General features: G+C 28.4%; 1 protein-coding gene across 3 annotated transcripts in view; it reads right to left on the bottom strand.

The window, feature by feature from the left end:
* Positions 1–17,413, bottom strand: part of LOC129908988 (monocarboxylate transporter 5) — a 128,314-nt gene that overhangs the window by 5,167 nt on the left and 105,734 nt on the right. For all 3 annotated transcript variants that reach the window (XM_055985864.1, XM_055985863.1, XM_055985862.1), the window contains 3 exons: positions 12,869–13,404; positions 12,598–12,768; positions 12,424–12,525 (listed from right to left, as the gene is read on the bottom strand). In XM_055985864.1, coding sequence (XP_055841839.1) covers positions 12,424–12,525; positions 12,598–12,768; positions 12,869–13,404 — 809 coding nt within the window. The remainder of the gene's footprint in view (positions 1–12,423; positions 12,526–12,597; positions 12,769–12,868; positions 13,405–17,413) is intronic.

The following is a 17,413-nucleotide window of genomic DNA, read 5'->3' as shown; positions in this document are numbered from 1 at the left end:
GCAGTTTTGTGTGTTAAAATTTTTTTTATTAAAATTCACAGTCTGGACAAAATTAGTATTAAATGAGTTTTTAAAAATTTTTTTTCGCCTATTTTTAACTTTGAAATCGATTATTTCAAAAACTATTAGTTATATTATATTGATTTAAAAATTAGAATCAAATGTACAATTTTTCCTTTCGGAAATGGTATCATTTATTACTGTAAATGTTGCCGTTGTTTTTTAATAATTTTTTTTTATTTTGGTAATTTTTTTTTAGAAAACTGCCCCTCCCACCTAAACGGGGGGAGATAGACCCCCCTTTCAAAGAAAACAAATGTTTGTATTGAGCTCCTCTACAAAAACCCGTTATCAAATCCTGGCGCCCAGGTTATCCTACTACGTGCCGAAACAACATTTTTGTTCTATACCTAAAAGTTCGAATTTCTGTATCTGGGTTGAAATCGAAAAAAAAAATTTTTCTCAGCCAATTTTGGAGTGATTTTCATAAAAAATACCTCGATTGATTGGGAAATAGATATTGTTTATGAATATATTTTTTAAATAGCATGTTGTTTTGAAAACATATACTTTAAATTGATGCCGAAGTTGGGCAAATGACGAAAAAAATGGAATTTTTGAACTTCGACAGCTTAAAAATTCTAAGTGGTTTAACCGAGTTACATGTTTTATACATTGTTGAAAAGGTATATTTATCTTCTATCAGAAACTGTAAAAAAATCGAAAATGGGTAAAAAATTTTCGAAGCTAGAATTTTTTCAATGGGTGAAGGTCCAAAAAACGGTTTTTTGCCCGTAACTTCAGATTTTGGGGGTGTTAGGGGATTTTCAAATACCGTTTCGTATTCAGTGCGACTAGCTCTACAAAACCTGATAGGTCTCCGCCCGCGTATATTTTGAGTGTTACACCGTGTTATCATTTGAAATAATCGCATGAACATAAAACACCTTATAAAATTAAGTTGTTACACTTTATTTCTCAAATAAAAATATATCTCATGAAATATGGAGTAATTTGTAATTGATAGTTTTTTGCTAAAAAAAAACAACAAATTTTGCATAAAAAATTACAACAGCAATACAGTTTTAGATATTTGAATATCGCGACCCGTCTGACACCTAGCGTTGGTTGCTGGCGTAACTAGGTACTCCAATTGCGCATTTAGCCACACCAAATTCCATAACAAATGGAAACAAATGAATTTGAACACAAAGTGTTTTTATTCTAATTTCTAATGAAATAAATTTATGTTTAAAAAAAAAATAACCATTTGGTTGCTTTAGGGCTTAGCAAAAATTCGGCTTGTCACACATGAATCAAAAATAAGTCAGTTCCAACTCGGGTTTCATCGTTTGTGGTTAGTTGTGCAAGCAAAAAAAAAAAATAAAAAAAATTAAGTAATAAACTTAAAAAAATGATTGCTGAATTTTATGAGAACTGTGAAATATTTATGACCGGAGGGTCTGGTAATATGTCAACAAATAAATTAAATACAGATCAATTTTTAATCTGTTATCTGTATAGGTGTGGTTGGAAAAGCAGCAATAGAAAAGCTACTGCGATCGTGTAATGTTAAGAAAATCTACATCTTGTTGAGATCGAAAAGAGGTGTATCCCATGAGAGACGCCTTGAAGAATTGAAAAATTCTAGAGTAAGATTTGCTTTTATTGATTTTGGTTTCAATTTTATGTGTACCATGCGATTAGTTGCATGCTATATTTGAAGTCTTTTTAAGTCTATTAGATCAAAAAAGCTCAAATAAGAATTCAGTGATTGCTCCGAAATAAGGTCAAATGCAAAAATTGGCTTCTTTAATTCTTTTGTGAATATTAAATAAATCTAGCGTGTGGCTTTATTTGACGTTAGTTAAAATTCAAATTAAAGGATAATCAGATACCTTGACCTATATATATTATGATGGAATATAATGCAGAAAGTAATGACTTTTTTTTTTTGGGATACAGCGTATTAGTTTTCGATGTTTTTTTGTTTTTAATAGAAATATTCTTATTCTTTTAAAAATTATAATACATACCTACATAAGGATTATGTACCTTAAAATTTCGAACAAAAATATGAAGTGTAACGTTTTTTTTTAATTCCTTTTTTTTAAATAATTTAAAAAAAAAATTACTTTAAAGCTTGGCCACACTGGAATGGTGTGTGGTAGTAGTTAGGGTAATTGTATGAAAAAATTCCAAACTGGAACTTCAATATTTAGGTGTGGAATTTTTTTCATACAAGTGCCCGGACCGCTACCGCATACCTTCCTGTGTGGCCATATAGGGCTGTAAAAGTAACGACAAAATGAGTACCCGCATGTATACGTTACTTTTGATACTAGTACCCGCATCAATAATATCGTTACTCGTTACTTTCGTATGTTTCGCATTTTTCGCATATTTCGTATGTTTAGCATGTTTCGTTACTTTCGTTACTTTCGCATGCTTCGTGTGTTTCGTACATTTCGTATATTTCATGTATTTGATACGTTTCGTATGTTTGGTATTTTAAGTATGTTTCGTACATTGGTATAAGGGTGTAAAAATTTTTTTTTTTTTAAACCAAAAACAATTTCTATAATCTAAGCTACATTTTAAGGTCATAAACATTGAAATTAGTTGCGGCGTTCTCATGTAATAAGAGTTTAAAGGTAGCTATATTGAATTTTTTTCGTTTTTTTTTTAATTAAGCGTGGAAACTTTTTTGATTTTTTTCCAAATTTTTAGACAAAACTTTGGTAATTTTTTGTTTATATTCTTTCAGTAATCTTATCACAATTCTTTAGAGACCTTTATTTCAAAAGTGCAACGCGCAGATCTCGAAATATTAACACTTCAATACAACCATGTCGAACAATTTTTCATTTATTTTTTCTATTGAGAGTGATTTTCAAACCTCGTTTTCTCTGCTTTTTTTTTGTGTTGAAAATTTTGCACCGAAAATAAACTAATTTTTTGAAAAACCAAAAAACTTTTGTACATTCTAAAGCTAAATATCAATACCAATAACACCAAGGCCATAAACAGATTGGTTGCGTCGTGGATATACATATTTCGGCCAAATAGAGAAAATACAAAAACGTCTCTTCTGATATTTCTGTATAAATAATCGATAACACAATGATTTTATTGAACCTTGGCACTACTGTTTTAATCGAGACAAAAGTAAGCTCCAATTAATTATCTGCAGTTAGCATTCTGACGATAATTACGATACCGATACGAGATGCGAAATGCGACAAATTGAGTGTATCACTTCATTTCGTATCTCTTACATCGGATTTAGTATTGGAACTGGAATCGAGTCGTTACTCGTATGTTTCGTATCTCGTACGTTTCGTATGTTTCGTTACTTCAGTACCCAGTAACGAAACATACGAGTAACGATACTGTTTAGAAAGTAACGTTTCGTTACTCGTTACTGAAGTGAATACCCGCATTTTAGTAACGAATACATACGATTTGCTACAGCTCTAGTGGCCAAACCTTAAGAGATTTTTTTTCAATATTTTGTTTTATTTTTCTAGAGATGAGAAGTTTAATGGGTGATTCTTGATTTTGTGTTAAGAAAAAAAAAAAAATAATTCTTCAGTAACGCTCTGTCTGCAAAGTTGATACCACTTAGCGGTGATTTAAGAAAACGCAAACTTAGGTACGAATTAACTCATGTTAATGATAATTTCTCTCGAGTACTAAAAGTAGAAATTTTGTTAAGGTTTTTATTTTTATGATAAATGTTATTACTTGCTCCATAGGTCAAGTATTGGTTTCGTGTAGAAAAAAAAAATCGAGGTTTTAATCAAAACCAACATTACGATGATGGAGAAGATCAAAAAAGTGGTTTTCGTCATGCCGTCCGTCGGTCTGTGCGTCTGTGCGTCCATCTGTACATCGAGCTAGGGCATAAACGGATGGATGGATTTGCTTAAAATTTGGTACAGATGATTTTGACGTTATTCCCTAGACCTGTTTTTTTTATTTTTTTAATATCTCCATTTTAACGCATACCTCCCATATAACGTTTTCGAGGTATTGCAAATTTCTCGAAAACGGCTCTAACGATTTCGATCAAATTTGGTGTGCGGAATACTCTTATTGATTCTCAAAAAATGCGGAGAACGGAAATATGGCGTTGCCGTTTTTCAAAAATTGACATATTTTTTTAGGTTCATATATTTCATCAAAGCATTAGTTATTTTATTTAAAATTCACAGAGATCATTAAGTATAAAATGTTAAAAAAAAATATTTTTAAAAACATTTTTGAAAAAAAAAATTTTTTAATTTAATTTTGATTTTTTTTTTTTTTTTGATTTTTTGTGATACTTTATGATACTATCAAAATATTTAAAAAAAAAATGTAATTTTACAAACAATTTGCTTCGAAAAATAAAGAGTAAAATTGTTGTTGTTGTTGTTTTTGTTTAAGATAATTTGTATCTAAAGTACATTTATCACAGTGATGAAGTGTTTTCAATGGCTTTTGTGCATAAAAATCCCTTTCTTTGAATTTCATTGCGAATAATAATTAATTAATTTCATAAATAAAATGATGTACTACATATAAGAATTATTTAGATAATTTACAGAAAAAAAAATATATTGGGGCACCCCCTAGTTCAGTTCCACATTCTATTATATGGTACCATACTGTTGAATTTACAGCCTCTTATTGTTATGTATCTGATCGATATTGAAAAATTGTATTTTTTTCAAAAAAAAAAGTAAAAAAAATTAAAATTGTATTTTTTTTTTAGTAAAAATTGCTGGAAAGTTATTGTTCTTGTACTTATTCTGAAAAAAAAAAAATTGTAATAATCATTTCTAGCTTCTTCTACATCCAAGTAAATTTTGTCAAACTTTTTGCAATTATTATACATATTATTAATTTATTGCTCACATTTTTTTTCAAAAAAAAAAAAAAAAAAAAAATATTTTGTTTATTATAAAGACAAATAAAACTTTGATGAAATATTTACTTTAAAAAAAAAAAACTAAAACAAAAATCAAAAATCAATCAAATAAACATTGAATTGTTATTAGCCCCGACTTGAAATTTCACATCGTTAATTATTTAGATACATGGAAAAAATTTAGCGGGTGGTCCATCAAAATATCGAAAAAAATATTTTTTGGACCACCCTAACCTGCAGAGTTTCCAAAAATATCTGCTTCTCAATTTAAGTCAATTTTAATATTTTAACCTGTAAAAAAACAATTGTCCGGTTTTCCTACATGTTTATCAAGACCTACATGTACCAATCCCCAAGGAAAAAAGTTTTTAAATTTTAATTTTGACATCATGATCGGAAAAATTTTTCGGATATGACTTAAAATTTTAGTGGTTAGATTGGTACACATTTGTCTTATAACTTCTATATTGATTTTTTTCATACCAAGTGTGAAATCTTTATTTTCTTTAAGTTCGTCCCATTTTTGAGTATTGTTGTATTGTTTTATTTTCGAGTTTCAAGATATTCTTTAATTGTTTTTTAAAATTTTACCATTCAAAAAAATTAACCGAACTTAAAACAGCTCTTATTTATTATATTTTCAAACCACAGATTTTCAAAGTTCTCAAAGAAACCAAACCAAATGAATTGGATAAACTTGTTGCAATACCCGGTGATATTGCCGAAGAAGGTCTTGGAATATCACCCGAACATTTGGATCAAATTAAAAATGTGTCAGTATTTTTTCATTCAGCTGCATCAACACGTTTCACGGAACCATTGAAAACTGCAATTCGTTTAAATTTGAAATCAACATATGAGGCTTTGAAAACAGCTGAAACAATGAAATGTTTGAAAATTTTCCTACACATTTCAACGTATTTTAGTAATCCAGATGTGTCGTTTATAGAGGATAAAGTGAGTTAAAAAATGATGGAATTTAGATAACAATAATTAGATTTAATTGTTTTTGTAGGTATATCCAACAGTTTTTGACTGGAGAACTGCACTAAAAATTGCAAATTTGGACGATAATGACCCTACTTTGGATATATTTACAAATAAGTGAGTTACACTAGAAAAAGAGCCTTCAAAAAGACCTTATGAAATGATCTTTTTTCAGAGTAATAACAGGATTTCCAAATACTTATATATTTACTAAACATTTAGCTGAAAAACTTGTTGACGACCATCGTTCAAAACTTCCTGTTGCCATCTATAAACCTTCAGTTGGTAATTCATTAAATAAAGTTATCACAAGAAAAATTTGTATGGTATCTTCTTATTTCAAAATCTCAAGTTATTGCGGCTTGTGAAGAACCAGAAGCTGGATTTACTGAAACCTTGACTGGTGTAATGGGATTAATGACAGTTTGGGGAACAGGACTTGTACAATCAGTCCTACTTTCGGACAAAAATGCAATATTAGATACAACTCCTTTGGATCTAGGTACAAAAACTCTTCTCATGTTTACAGCTCTGAGAGCTAAACTACCAAGGGAAAGGTATTTTTCTCTTCTTTAAAAAAAAATAAATTTAATTGTTTTAACATATTCCATTGAAAGATTGTTGGAAACTACGCAAGTTGGAAAATTTTCATCTATTAACATGGCTAATGCACCACTTTCAGTCTATTTAAATTTACTTACAAAAGCTGCTTATTTATATCCATTAGAAAAGTCATTTTGGATACCAAATATTACAGTGACAACTTGTCCATTCGTTTATTGGATCATGGTAAGAACTCAAAAACCATATTTTTTTAAAGATATTTTCGCTTACTTAATTATTTCTATCTATAGGTCATATTTCTACAATTGATACCATCAATGTTGATTGACAATCTTCTAAAAATATTTGGCTATAAACCATTTATGATGGCGATACAAAGAAAAATGTTTTTAACCAGAAATGCTCTAATATTCTTTTTAGATAATGAAAGTAGGAGTGATGGAATTACAGATTATGATGAAATGTTAAAATTTGCTAAAGGGTATTATTATTTTTTTTTTTTTTTGAATGAAAAATTATTTCAATAAAATACTTTTTACATTTTTTTTTTATTTTTTGGTAATAGAACGGAATTTGATATATCATTTGTTGAAGAAATAACTAACTCAAAGGATACAACAATTAATTGTGTTTATGATAATATAAGAGGATGTAGAAAATATTTACTAAATGAACCAGATTCAAGTATTGAAAAGTGTAAAAAGATTTTAAAAGCGTAAGTTTTAAATTAAATAATATAATATTTAAATATTTAAATATTATAAACTATATACATATTATTAAATAATATATATATATATATTTTTTTTTACAGAAAAATAATTGCTTACAACATTTTGAGAGGAATTATTGGTTTCTATATTGTTCGATGTTTGTATCAAAGAATAACAAATTCTTACTTTAGCCAAGAATAAATTGTAATATATATTCTTTGTATTAGAATAAGATCTTTAAAAAATAATAAAAATAGAAATAAAAAAAAAAAAAAAAACAGATTTCATTTTTATAAACGTTTGTGTTTGTATTTTTCATTATATCGAATAGCTAGAATAGACGTAAGAAAGTGGCTATAAAAATTAAAATTTTCAAGATAAATACTTATGGTTTCCATCGAACTCTTATTTGTAGTGCCATCATTTTTTTTTTAACAGAAGTAATTTTTAAAATCAGGATAAAAATATTTTAACTCAATTTTTTCGATCAATTACAGATTTTAATGTCTCTTTGAAAAAAAAAAACACCCTTTCACCAAAATTTTTTTTATGAAAACTCTTTATTCTTGCTTTCTATCCAAAAATCAATGTTTTTATCAAATTTCATTAGGGTGACCCATCATTTTTGTTTTCACTCAAAAAAACACCCTAATAACCATGATATTTTTATAGACACTTTATATTCTTGTTTTTTATCTTAAAAGTAACATAATCGCTAAATTTCAATAGGGTACCACTAATATTACTCTAGTAATACACACTTTTTCAAATATACCCATATTTTCTTTACTTCTAAAAAAACACCCTTTCACATACCTAAACAAAAATTTATAGACTTACATTATTCGTAATTCCAATGGGAAAGAGAACATATTTAATGAATTTCGTAAGAGTACCATTTATACCATTGATTTTATCGGACTTATCGAGGATTTTTCCCTATTTCCCAAAAAAACACCCTTTAACCTAAAATATTTGTATAGACTTTTTGAGTTCTTGCTTTCTGTTATAAATGAAACATTTTTACCAATTTTCATTGGTGTAACAATTTTTTCCCAGTTTTTGTGGTACTAATTCCAAATTTCATCATTTCTTGAAAAAAAAAAACACCCTTTCACTCAAAATAATTTTTTACTTTTTATAGATTCTTAATTCTTATACCAACCAAAACTATTTCACCAAGTTTTAAAAATTAATAAAATATAAGTTAGCTGTTATGATACCTTTCGCACACACAACTTAACCTATCAAAAAAAACACCCTTTCACCCAAAATATTTTTAAAAACTTTATGAATCCTTTGTCCCTGTTTTATTTTAAATCTCATCCCAAATTTTGTCAGTGTAGCATGTTTTTCACATTGGTTTCACTTATATTTTACTTGTTGAAGTCAAAGAACAAGCACCCTTGTTTTCAATCGGCAATAACTTCTTTTAGAGCAATCGTATTGACTTTATTTTTATGTCATTAGATTCAGCATCAAAAAATACCTTAAAGACATGTGTCATATGAAGATATTCAACAAACAATTTTTTTCAGTATATTTTTGACCTTCACCCCCTAACTCTTGTCCGCGAAAAAACACCCCTCCACCCAACTTTTTTTTATAGACTTTTTTTGTACTTGGTTCTTGGTTTCATGAGTGTAACAATTTTTCTTTTTATAAATGCCTATTTTACCTGTACTACTATGTATTTATTTAGCTTCAAAATTCTTTTTGTTTGAAACTTCTATGATTTTTGTTAGACTGCAATATCAATCTTCAAACCAAAAACCTTACTCTTGACTTTGACTATCAATTCCGCAACAACGGATCTTTTTACAGAAAATTCCAGAATACATTTAAAAAGTCCATTCAATTCTCTACAAAGAAATTAAGTTTACTTTGTTAAAAAAAATTTTTTCTTACATTATTTGAGATCAATTTAGAAAAGCTATAAAAGTAGACATTTTTATGCTTTTTTTTTTTAGAAAATGTAGCGCTATTTTATAACTATGGGTGGATAAGATTAAACTGAGGCTTAATTATTGAATTATACCTGAAATTAATCTGCAAAGTGAGATCAAATTTGCTCATCAAACAGTTTTTCTGTTCTGAGGGTTTGAACTTTTGAGATGAAATATTTTTTTTTAATTTTTTGGGTTCCTTTAATTTTTTGGGTTAGTGTACTATTGCAAAAAAAAAAATAAGTTATCCAAAAACCGTAATATGTATTTTATGTATAAGGAAACTACATACTCGTAATTATGTCTACACATTATATGAATTATAATTTGATTGAAAAATCATGTTGCTTAAAATAGAAATTACAAAAAACAACGCCATGGCACGTCTGTGGCATTCTTGTGTATTTCAGGGGCATATTTTTTAATGTAGTGTTTTTGGGCAATCGTTATAGGCAGTTGATTGTAGACGCTTTGTGAAATAATATTCAAGTTTTTAGCTTGACAAGTGAGCTCAAAATTCTTGAGCACCTTCGTTTCCAAAACAATCTTATTGGTAATTTTCGAAAACAATTATCTTGAATAATAAAGCGGTCGAATAGTTTCAACTTTAAAGCTAGTGCCCCATTTTCCGAAGAATTTACCGAGATTTAAAAGAAAGCATTTTTTTTTGACGTGATAACGTCTTATAAATCGATGAACCATGGCAGCCACCACAAAAAAGTGACGCCATTTTCTAACGTTCCACTCTCGCACTTTCGCAGTGCGGCAAAAATTTCAATTAAAAATTAAAAATAAACTATTAGAGATACAAAAATCTTCTGTAGCTTATTTGAAAGATAATAAACTAAAGTTAAATAAATTTGAAGGATTTTAAAAAATTCCATCTTTTAATAGGGTAAATAGGGGTAAAACAAAATTTAAAAATATTGTTTTTTTTTCCTAAACGCGACAATGTAAAGAGTTGAATGTTTTTTTTAATTAATAGATAAATTTATTTTAAGACTGACAATGGTATTGAAAAAATTCTAAAAAATTTCAAAACCAAGCTATCAACCCTACCAACAATTTTGCTTCTATAATGTTTTACAGAAGCAACAATTGCATCTGTAAAGCTTTATAGAACCAAAATTGTTTGTCGGGAATGGTTTTCTAAAACTAAAACATGAGGTAGACCTTTGACAAAGTAGTGATTATAGGTAGTTGAATTTTTTTTGACAATTTGAAAAACGTCATTCGAAAGCTAATAAAAAAAAATTAAGGGGTCTGATACGGATTTTTTTTTAAGTAACTGCGTTTCGAAATATCAATTTTTGAAAAACACCTACTTATTTCGGGGTATTTTTGGGTGAGTTTTTATTTTTTTAAATTTTTTGTAGCATTCAAAAAATCTCAAGCTTATAGAACATGTAGTCTATGACTGTGCGCATACACGTGCAAAAAATTCGTATTTCAAAATGGTTTTTGACCGAATAACGGGAAAAACAAGTTTTTTTTACCTTTTTTAACCGTTTTTTATTTTTATATTTTTTTCCTCGACAGATAAATAAATGAAATTTATATTGTAGATAGATAATAGACAGGAAGATATCTGTGCAAAATTTCAATCAATTTTGTCACAATTTTGAGATAACCTTAAAATAAAGTTTTATTATTCAACAGGTTCTATCTTTTCTAAAGCAAATACAAATTTGATTTAACTTTATTGAGCATCCTGATGATGTTACCTTTCATTTGGTATATCACAAATAACTGTTTATTCACTACAAGCTACACAATGTTAAATTAAAAAAAACTTGCGAAATACCTCAAAACACCTATGGAGATCTGTTGATCATGAACAGCCACCAGTGTGGGAAGTACCGTAATCTCAGTTTGGAATTTCAACATGGTTGGCTTTAAAAAATTCTTAATTTATTTCTAGGCATCGCAGAAATAAGATTGAAAGGTCATATGAAAGGTGAAATTATAAGCTTTTACATGATATACAATTTTTTATAGGTTGTCTTAAAAAAATTGATTCAATAGCGTGAGAACATAAAATTATACAAATGTTTTTTTTTTGCTTTTTTTGATGAAAATTGATCGAGTTAAAAAAATTCTAACTCTTTTTGGAGATGCCTAATAGACATAATCGATGTATATATTTTGAGCTGAGGTGGTATAAGCTTTTAGGTGGTATAAAATTTACAGGTTTTATAGGTTGTTATATCAAAAAAATGAATTTTTGGGTGATGGAAATCATTTTTTCACTTTTTTTTATAAGAAATGATTGTTTTTAATAAATTATTTTAATACTTCTTTCGCATTGTAAAAATTTAAAAATGGTTTTATTCATAAGAAGAAATATTTGGCTTTTTAATGGTATAATTTTTTTTGTAAGCTTTTAAAATAAAAAAAAATTATTATAATAAGAAAAGAAAACAGGTAATTTTTTTTTTTAGCTTTTTCTTGTAAATTATGATTGTTTGAAATAAATAAACGCTTCAAATGACTCATTCTAAAAGCACACAACCTGTTTTCTTACGACGTTATCACGTTAAATCATCGTCCGTAAACCAGCTTTACAGACAACCTCTTTTTTCATACAAATTCATGTTCTGCTAACTTGAATTTCTTTTCTAAAAAATTTCAAATTTTTTCAACAAAATTCTTTTTGGAGAATTATGTGCTCAACTCGATTTTGGTAAGAAAAGTTGAATTTTTTCGAGAAACATGAAATTCAAGTTAGCGGAACATGGATTTGTATAAAAATAAAAAAAAAATAGGGAAGTATAGGCAAAATTTCGAAAATTCATAACCAATGCTAACATAGGTACCATATCCTCTACAGTTTTTTCTTTTTTGTGCTGGCGTATACAACTAGTCCCTTTACTCTTTGTGAAAAAAACTTGTCTTTTTCAGGGTTTTTCTATTTTCAGCGCAATTTCAAATATCTTATCTTAGGAACATATTCTAAACTCTACAATCTATTTGCGAATATTTTTTATTATAAACATTTATGACTTCTACTTCTACGATACCCTATAAACAAATGGAAATGCACACCACGCGGAAGCGTTTTGTCTGTGAAAATATTGAACATTCTTTACAAAGGTGTTAAAATGTCAACAAACTCTAGCCGGATCCAACTTTTGCCAGATTTTATTTATCATAACTTGAAAAAAATAAGAACAAACAAAAGAAAAAAAAAACACGATAAGTAGGTTATAAGCTTAGCAAATGCTCAACGTCACCATTTGAGATAAATTTATAACAGTTTTTGATTAGATTTTTTCTCTTCAAAATTTCTTTATCTTACCTGAGTTGAGTCTACTTTGTGTATGCTGTGTTTCAACGAGCCATATCGATTCACATTAAGATCATTTCTTGAGCGGTATTCGGGGATGTTTAGTAGGGAACCCTAAAAAAAAAGCATTAAAATAAAAAAAAAAGTTATTATTTACTCCATGCTAACTCGAAAAAAAAAACTCACCTGATACAGGATATCTTGCCGATACATCATCCCACTGCCAAATTTCTCTTGGGACCCTTGAACCGGCTGCTGTTGGCCCTCACCATTTATATGTGGTTGGCTAGTTGCCGAACGGATGTTATTATTGCTACTGATCGTCGGAATGGATAATTTACCATTTTGATTAGTTGTCTATATTGATGAGGATTTTTGTATGGGGATTAATAAGGAGCAAAAGGTTTTGAAATAGAAAAACAGTAAGAAACCAAAAAAAATCAATTCCAGTACTTACATGGAATTCATAACCAAAATCATGACCAACGCTATACGATCGTGAAAGATTCGTATCACTTCGAGGTGTTTGTAGGAACTGATCGGATTTCTTCGAATTGAGCGGTGCAAGTTCAGCCATTTCAGCACTTTCCCCTTCAATCACCTTCTTTGGTGGTTCGATTGGTCGAAACATTGCACCGAAAATTATACAATTTAGAACTAATCCTGATATTATGAGCATTGCACCTCGCCAGCCAAAATTTCCAATTAGACTTTCGGTAAGTGGTGAAAAGACGAATGTACCAAATCCAGAACCGCATACAGCAATACCAGTTGCCAGAGATCGATATTTCTCAAAATACATCGTTACACTGACAATGGCTGGTAGATAGATTAGACCAAAACCTAAGCCAGTACCAATGCCAATTGTGAAAATCAGCGTCAGAACGTTCTGAGCGAACATACTGATGAGGATGCATATGGAAGCTAATATTGATCCGGCTATTGTTACCGGTCGGCAGCCGTAACGATTGACAAAAGATGATGATATGGGACCTGGAGAAAGAATAATTGAAAAATTACCAACCAAATTTTGATTTTTAAGAAATTTGGTATAAAAAAAAACACTTGTTGTCATAATTTTTGAACTAAGGGTGGGCTAATGAAAAAAAGTGATGTAATTTGTTGGAATTATCAAGGTTAGTTGAGAAAGGTCTAAAAAGTTCTGAAAGAGAAATCACCTCACGCACCAATTTATTTATTATTTGGCAAACCAAAAAAATCAATGATTTTTACACTTGAAAAAATATTTTGCGTATTTTGCGGTTTTTAAGGTAAAATGAAACAAATTAACTTAAGCTTCTTAACAGTAATGTTATACGGACTACATTCAGAGCCGATTTTTCAATCTTCTAATAAAGAGTCAGTTAACTGTTCGACGAATAAAGTTATCAGGCTCATACAAAATCTGATAACAACATTGAATTTTTCAATCAAAAAAATTATTCTACAGAATAACAAAAGAAAAATGTCAAATTTAAAAATAATCAAAATTAAACGTCATTTTTATTCATAATTGTTTCTGTTTTCTTGTGTTTCGCTGTATTTTTTTTTTTTTTACAAAATTTCTTTCAAAACAGTTTTGACAATATTGACACAATATTTTGTTGAGATTATTCTTTAGAATAAGTTTTATTCGTCTCTGAAAGAAGCATAATACATAGTTTTAATTCTAGAAATAAGCTACTCGTACATAAATATATCTGAAAAATTGATTTTCTCTCTATCTGGGGAATAAGTACTAACTGACTGTTTAACTGATTATTGAAAAATTGGATATAAGTAAAATAAATAAATATCATTTGATTCGCAATGCCCATACCAGTGGATGCACTTTTACTAAATTATAAATTTAAAAAGGTCACTATGGTGTATGCGTACTATTTTTTTTGTGTGAGTTGAATAAAAACTAATGCTTCTATAATTTTTAAACTAAGCATAAGATAGCAAAAATAAAAGTTGGGCTATCCTGGGCTAACCTTGGGTAAACGGTTTTTAACTAACGATTTTTTTCTCATAAAAAAAATCACAACTTTTCTGATATGAAAAAAAGTTTTTTGTTTTATTTTTTTTTTTTTTTTAATAATGAAATAAAGTGAAACGAAATACAGTGCAAAACAAACAATTTTTAAAAGGAATAAAAAAATATTATTTTCTTTTTGTAATTTTTGATTTGAGGTGAAAAAAATGTTCCCGTTATAATTTTAGAACTAAGGCCGTGTGCGAATTGCGTTAAAATGTTGGTTCAATTTTCTACCACGATTAAATTTTGACGTTTGGTTAAAAAAGGGATCAATTTTATTTTTTTGCTGTGCGAATTTGGTTAAAATGTGTTAAATGGGACTTTTTTTGCACTACTCTGAATAAAATTCCCTTAAAATAAAACAAAATTACCCTCAAAAATTGTTTTTCTTGTATTCAATTCATAATTTTGTTTTACCAAAAACCAGCTGAAAATTTATATAAAGTTAAATATTCTAGTATGAAAGTGTAAGAAATTCTCAATTTCACATACTTTTTTTATTTTTATCGATAAAATCAGACTTTATTACGACCAAAAAGAAATTTTTAAATCAGTCTTCGAACACTAATTAATAGGTCATTAATGCCAACAAAATAGAATTATAAAACATACAAAACAAACAACCAATTCGTACATTTTCAATTTTTCAAGATGAATAATAATAATTTGAGGAAGTACATTGTATCAATACTTTAACATTTCTTAAAATATCAACGCATTGTAACAAAAATAAATACAAATCTATCTTGATCTTTCTATCTTGAGAAACGTCAAATTTTAACCACTACTTTTAAATTTTACCCTGCTCCGCAGCTGGGTAAATTTTAACCCATTTTATTCACCACGCTAGTGTCAAGATTTAACCAAACGTCAAATTTTAACCAACATTTTAACGCAATTCGCATCCACAAGGGCACTTTCGTGTCAACTGATGGTCGAAAATTGCAAAAAACTTCGATCATATTGCAATCGAAAAAGAGAGTTCATCGAGCATAACATCGTATCACTGTCTATTTGGTATTAAATTACAAGCAAACAAAATTCAGGAGGACAAATTTGAAGGCAGAAAATCTATGTCGCATACATTTTACAGGGACTTTCGAGGCATTCTATTATCACCAAGAAAGCTTTGATTCGACTCCAAATGTGCTCAGAAAAATCATACTAAAATAGGTATTCTATAACAAGAATCAGTGCGAAATTTTTACACGTCATTTAGCAACAAAAAACGCATATTTATACCGGGCTTAATGTTCCAATTTTCGTCAATAAGCATCAAAATATATTTTGGCAAAGATGATCCAATGATAAATTGTATATGCTTTTTAGTGGTAGGTAGTATGTTAAAAGTTTCTGGAGAATATAGAGCGAATATACAATGTACATATTCCAGGCTCTAGACCAAATTTTTTTCAGTGCTAAGCCAGAAGGTAAAACATATCTTCTGAAGCTTAGAAGAAATAATAATTGTAGGTTAGGGTGGGTCAAAAAAATCTAAATTATTTTTTTTGATTTGGTAGGTACTCCGAAAAATCGATTGCTAGACACCTCTAGAATATACACACCAAATATGAACTCTTTATATTAATGGGAAGGTCCAATTTTCCATTTTTACATCAAGCTTCTACTAAAAAAAAATCATTTTTTTAAATCGACTTTTTAGCAAATTTCTTTACATATCCTTGTTTGAAATTGAACGCTCTACTCTAAAAGGCCTTGTACACTTTTTTCGTTTATCTAACCGTTTAATAGATATTTGAGGTCCAAAAATGGAGAAAATCTTTAAAAATTCGTTTTTTGTTCTTAATTTTGTAACAAATTGAAAAATTATAAAAATCAAACGAGAAAGACATATTCTTGTAGGAAATAGATTGTTGCACAAAAAATGTCTTATTAACTTTTTTCATTAATCTAACCATTGTAAAGATATTCGAGGTCAAAATTAAAAAAAATTATAAAAACATTTTTTTCTTTTAAAATTTTTCCAATTCACTGAAAATTCATTATTTTCAAATTAGCAAGATATATTCTTGTAGGGGCTTAAACGTTCTATAAAAAATTCTTTGGAATCAAATTGATTTCTTTAACCGTTTAGAAGATATTCGTATCCAAACCAATGCCTACTGATTTCAGTAGTTTTCTTATGACTCGTATGCATTCCGATTTGGATACGATTATCTTTTAAACGGTTAAAGCAATCAACTTAATTCCATGGAATTTTTTGTAGAACGTTTAAGTCCTTGCAAGAATATGTCTTGCGAATTTGAAAATAATGAATTTTCAGTGAATACAAAAATTTTGAAAAGTAAAAAATGTTTTATAATTTTTTTTAATTTTGATTTCGAATATCTTTAGAATGGTTAGAATAATGAAAAAAGTTAATAAGACCTTTTTTGTGGAGCAATCTGTTTCCTACAAGAATATGTCATGCGCGTTTGATTATTATAATTTTTTAATTTGTTACAAAATTAAGAACAAAACACGAATTTTTAAAGATTTTCTCCATTTTTTGACCTCAAATATCTATTAAACGGTTAGATAAACGAAAAAAGTGTACAAGACATTTTTTGTAGAGCATTCAATATCCTACAAGAATATGTTAAGAAATTTGCTAAAAAGTCAATTAAAAAAAAAAATGATTTTTTTTACAAAACATTAAAAACATGTCTATTTATTGAATGCACACTAAGATAATAACCGAAATTTTCTAGAGGAACTGATCCCAAAAAAAGAGTGAAAACCATTAAAACTTGCAAAGTGGGTAACCTAGAGTACAAAAGTTTTGATTGAAAATGTCTTCAAGGTTATTATTGCTATCATTTTATTTTTCATTTCATATTGGCACATAACAAACAGCTTGAGCTTGAATACAACTTTTGTCGGTATTGTTGCACATCCTACCCACTTTTATGAAATTCTTCATCAACTAATATCGTTTGTCATTATGTTTCTTATACTCATGCTTGAATACCATCTTCAAAG

The sequence above is a fragment of the Episyrphus balteatus genome, chromosome 2, assembly GCF_945859705.1.
Source record: "Episyrphus balteatus chromosome 2, idEpiBalt1.1, whole genome shotgun sequence".
Taxonomy (NCBI): Eukaryota; Metazoa; Arthropoda; class Insecta; order Diptera; family Syrphidae; genus Episyrphus; species Episyrphus balteatus.
Note: the sequence above shows the minus strand (reverse complement) of the source record. Positions and strands in the feature narration are given on the sequence as shown.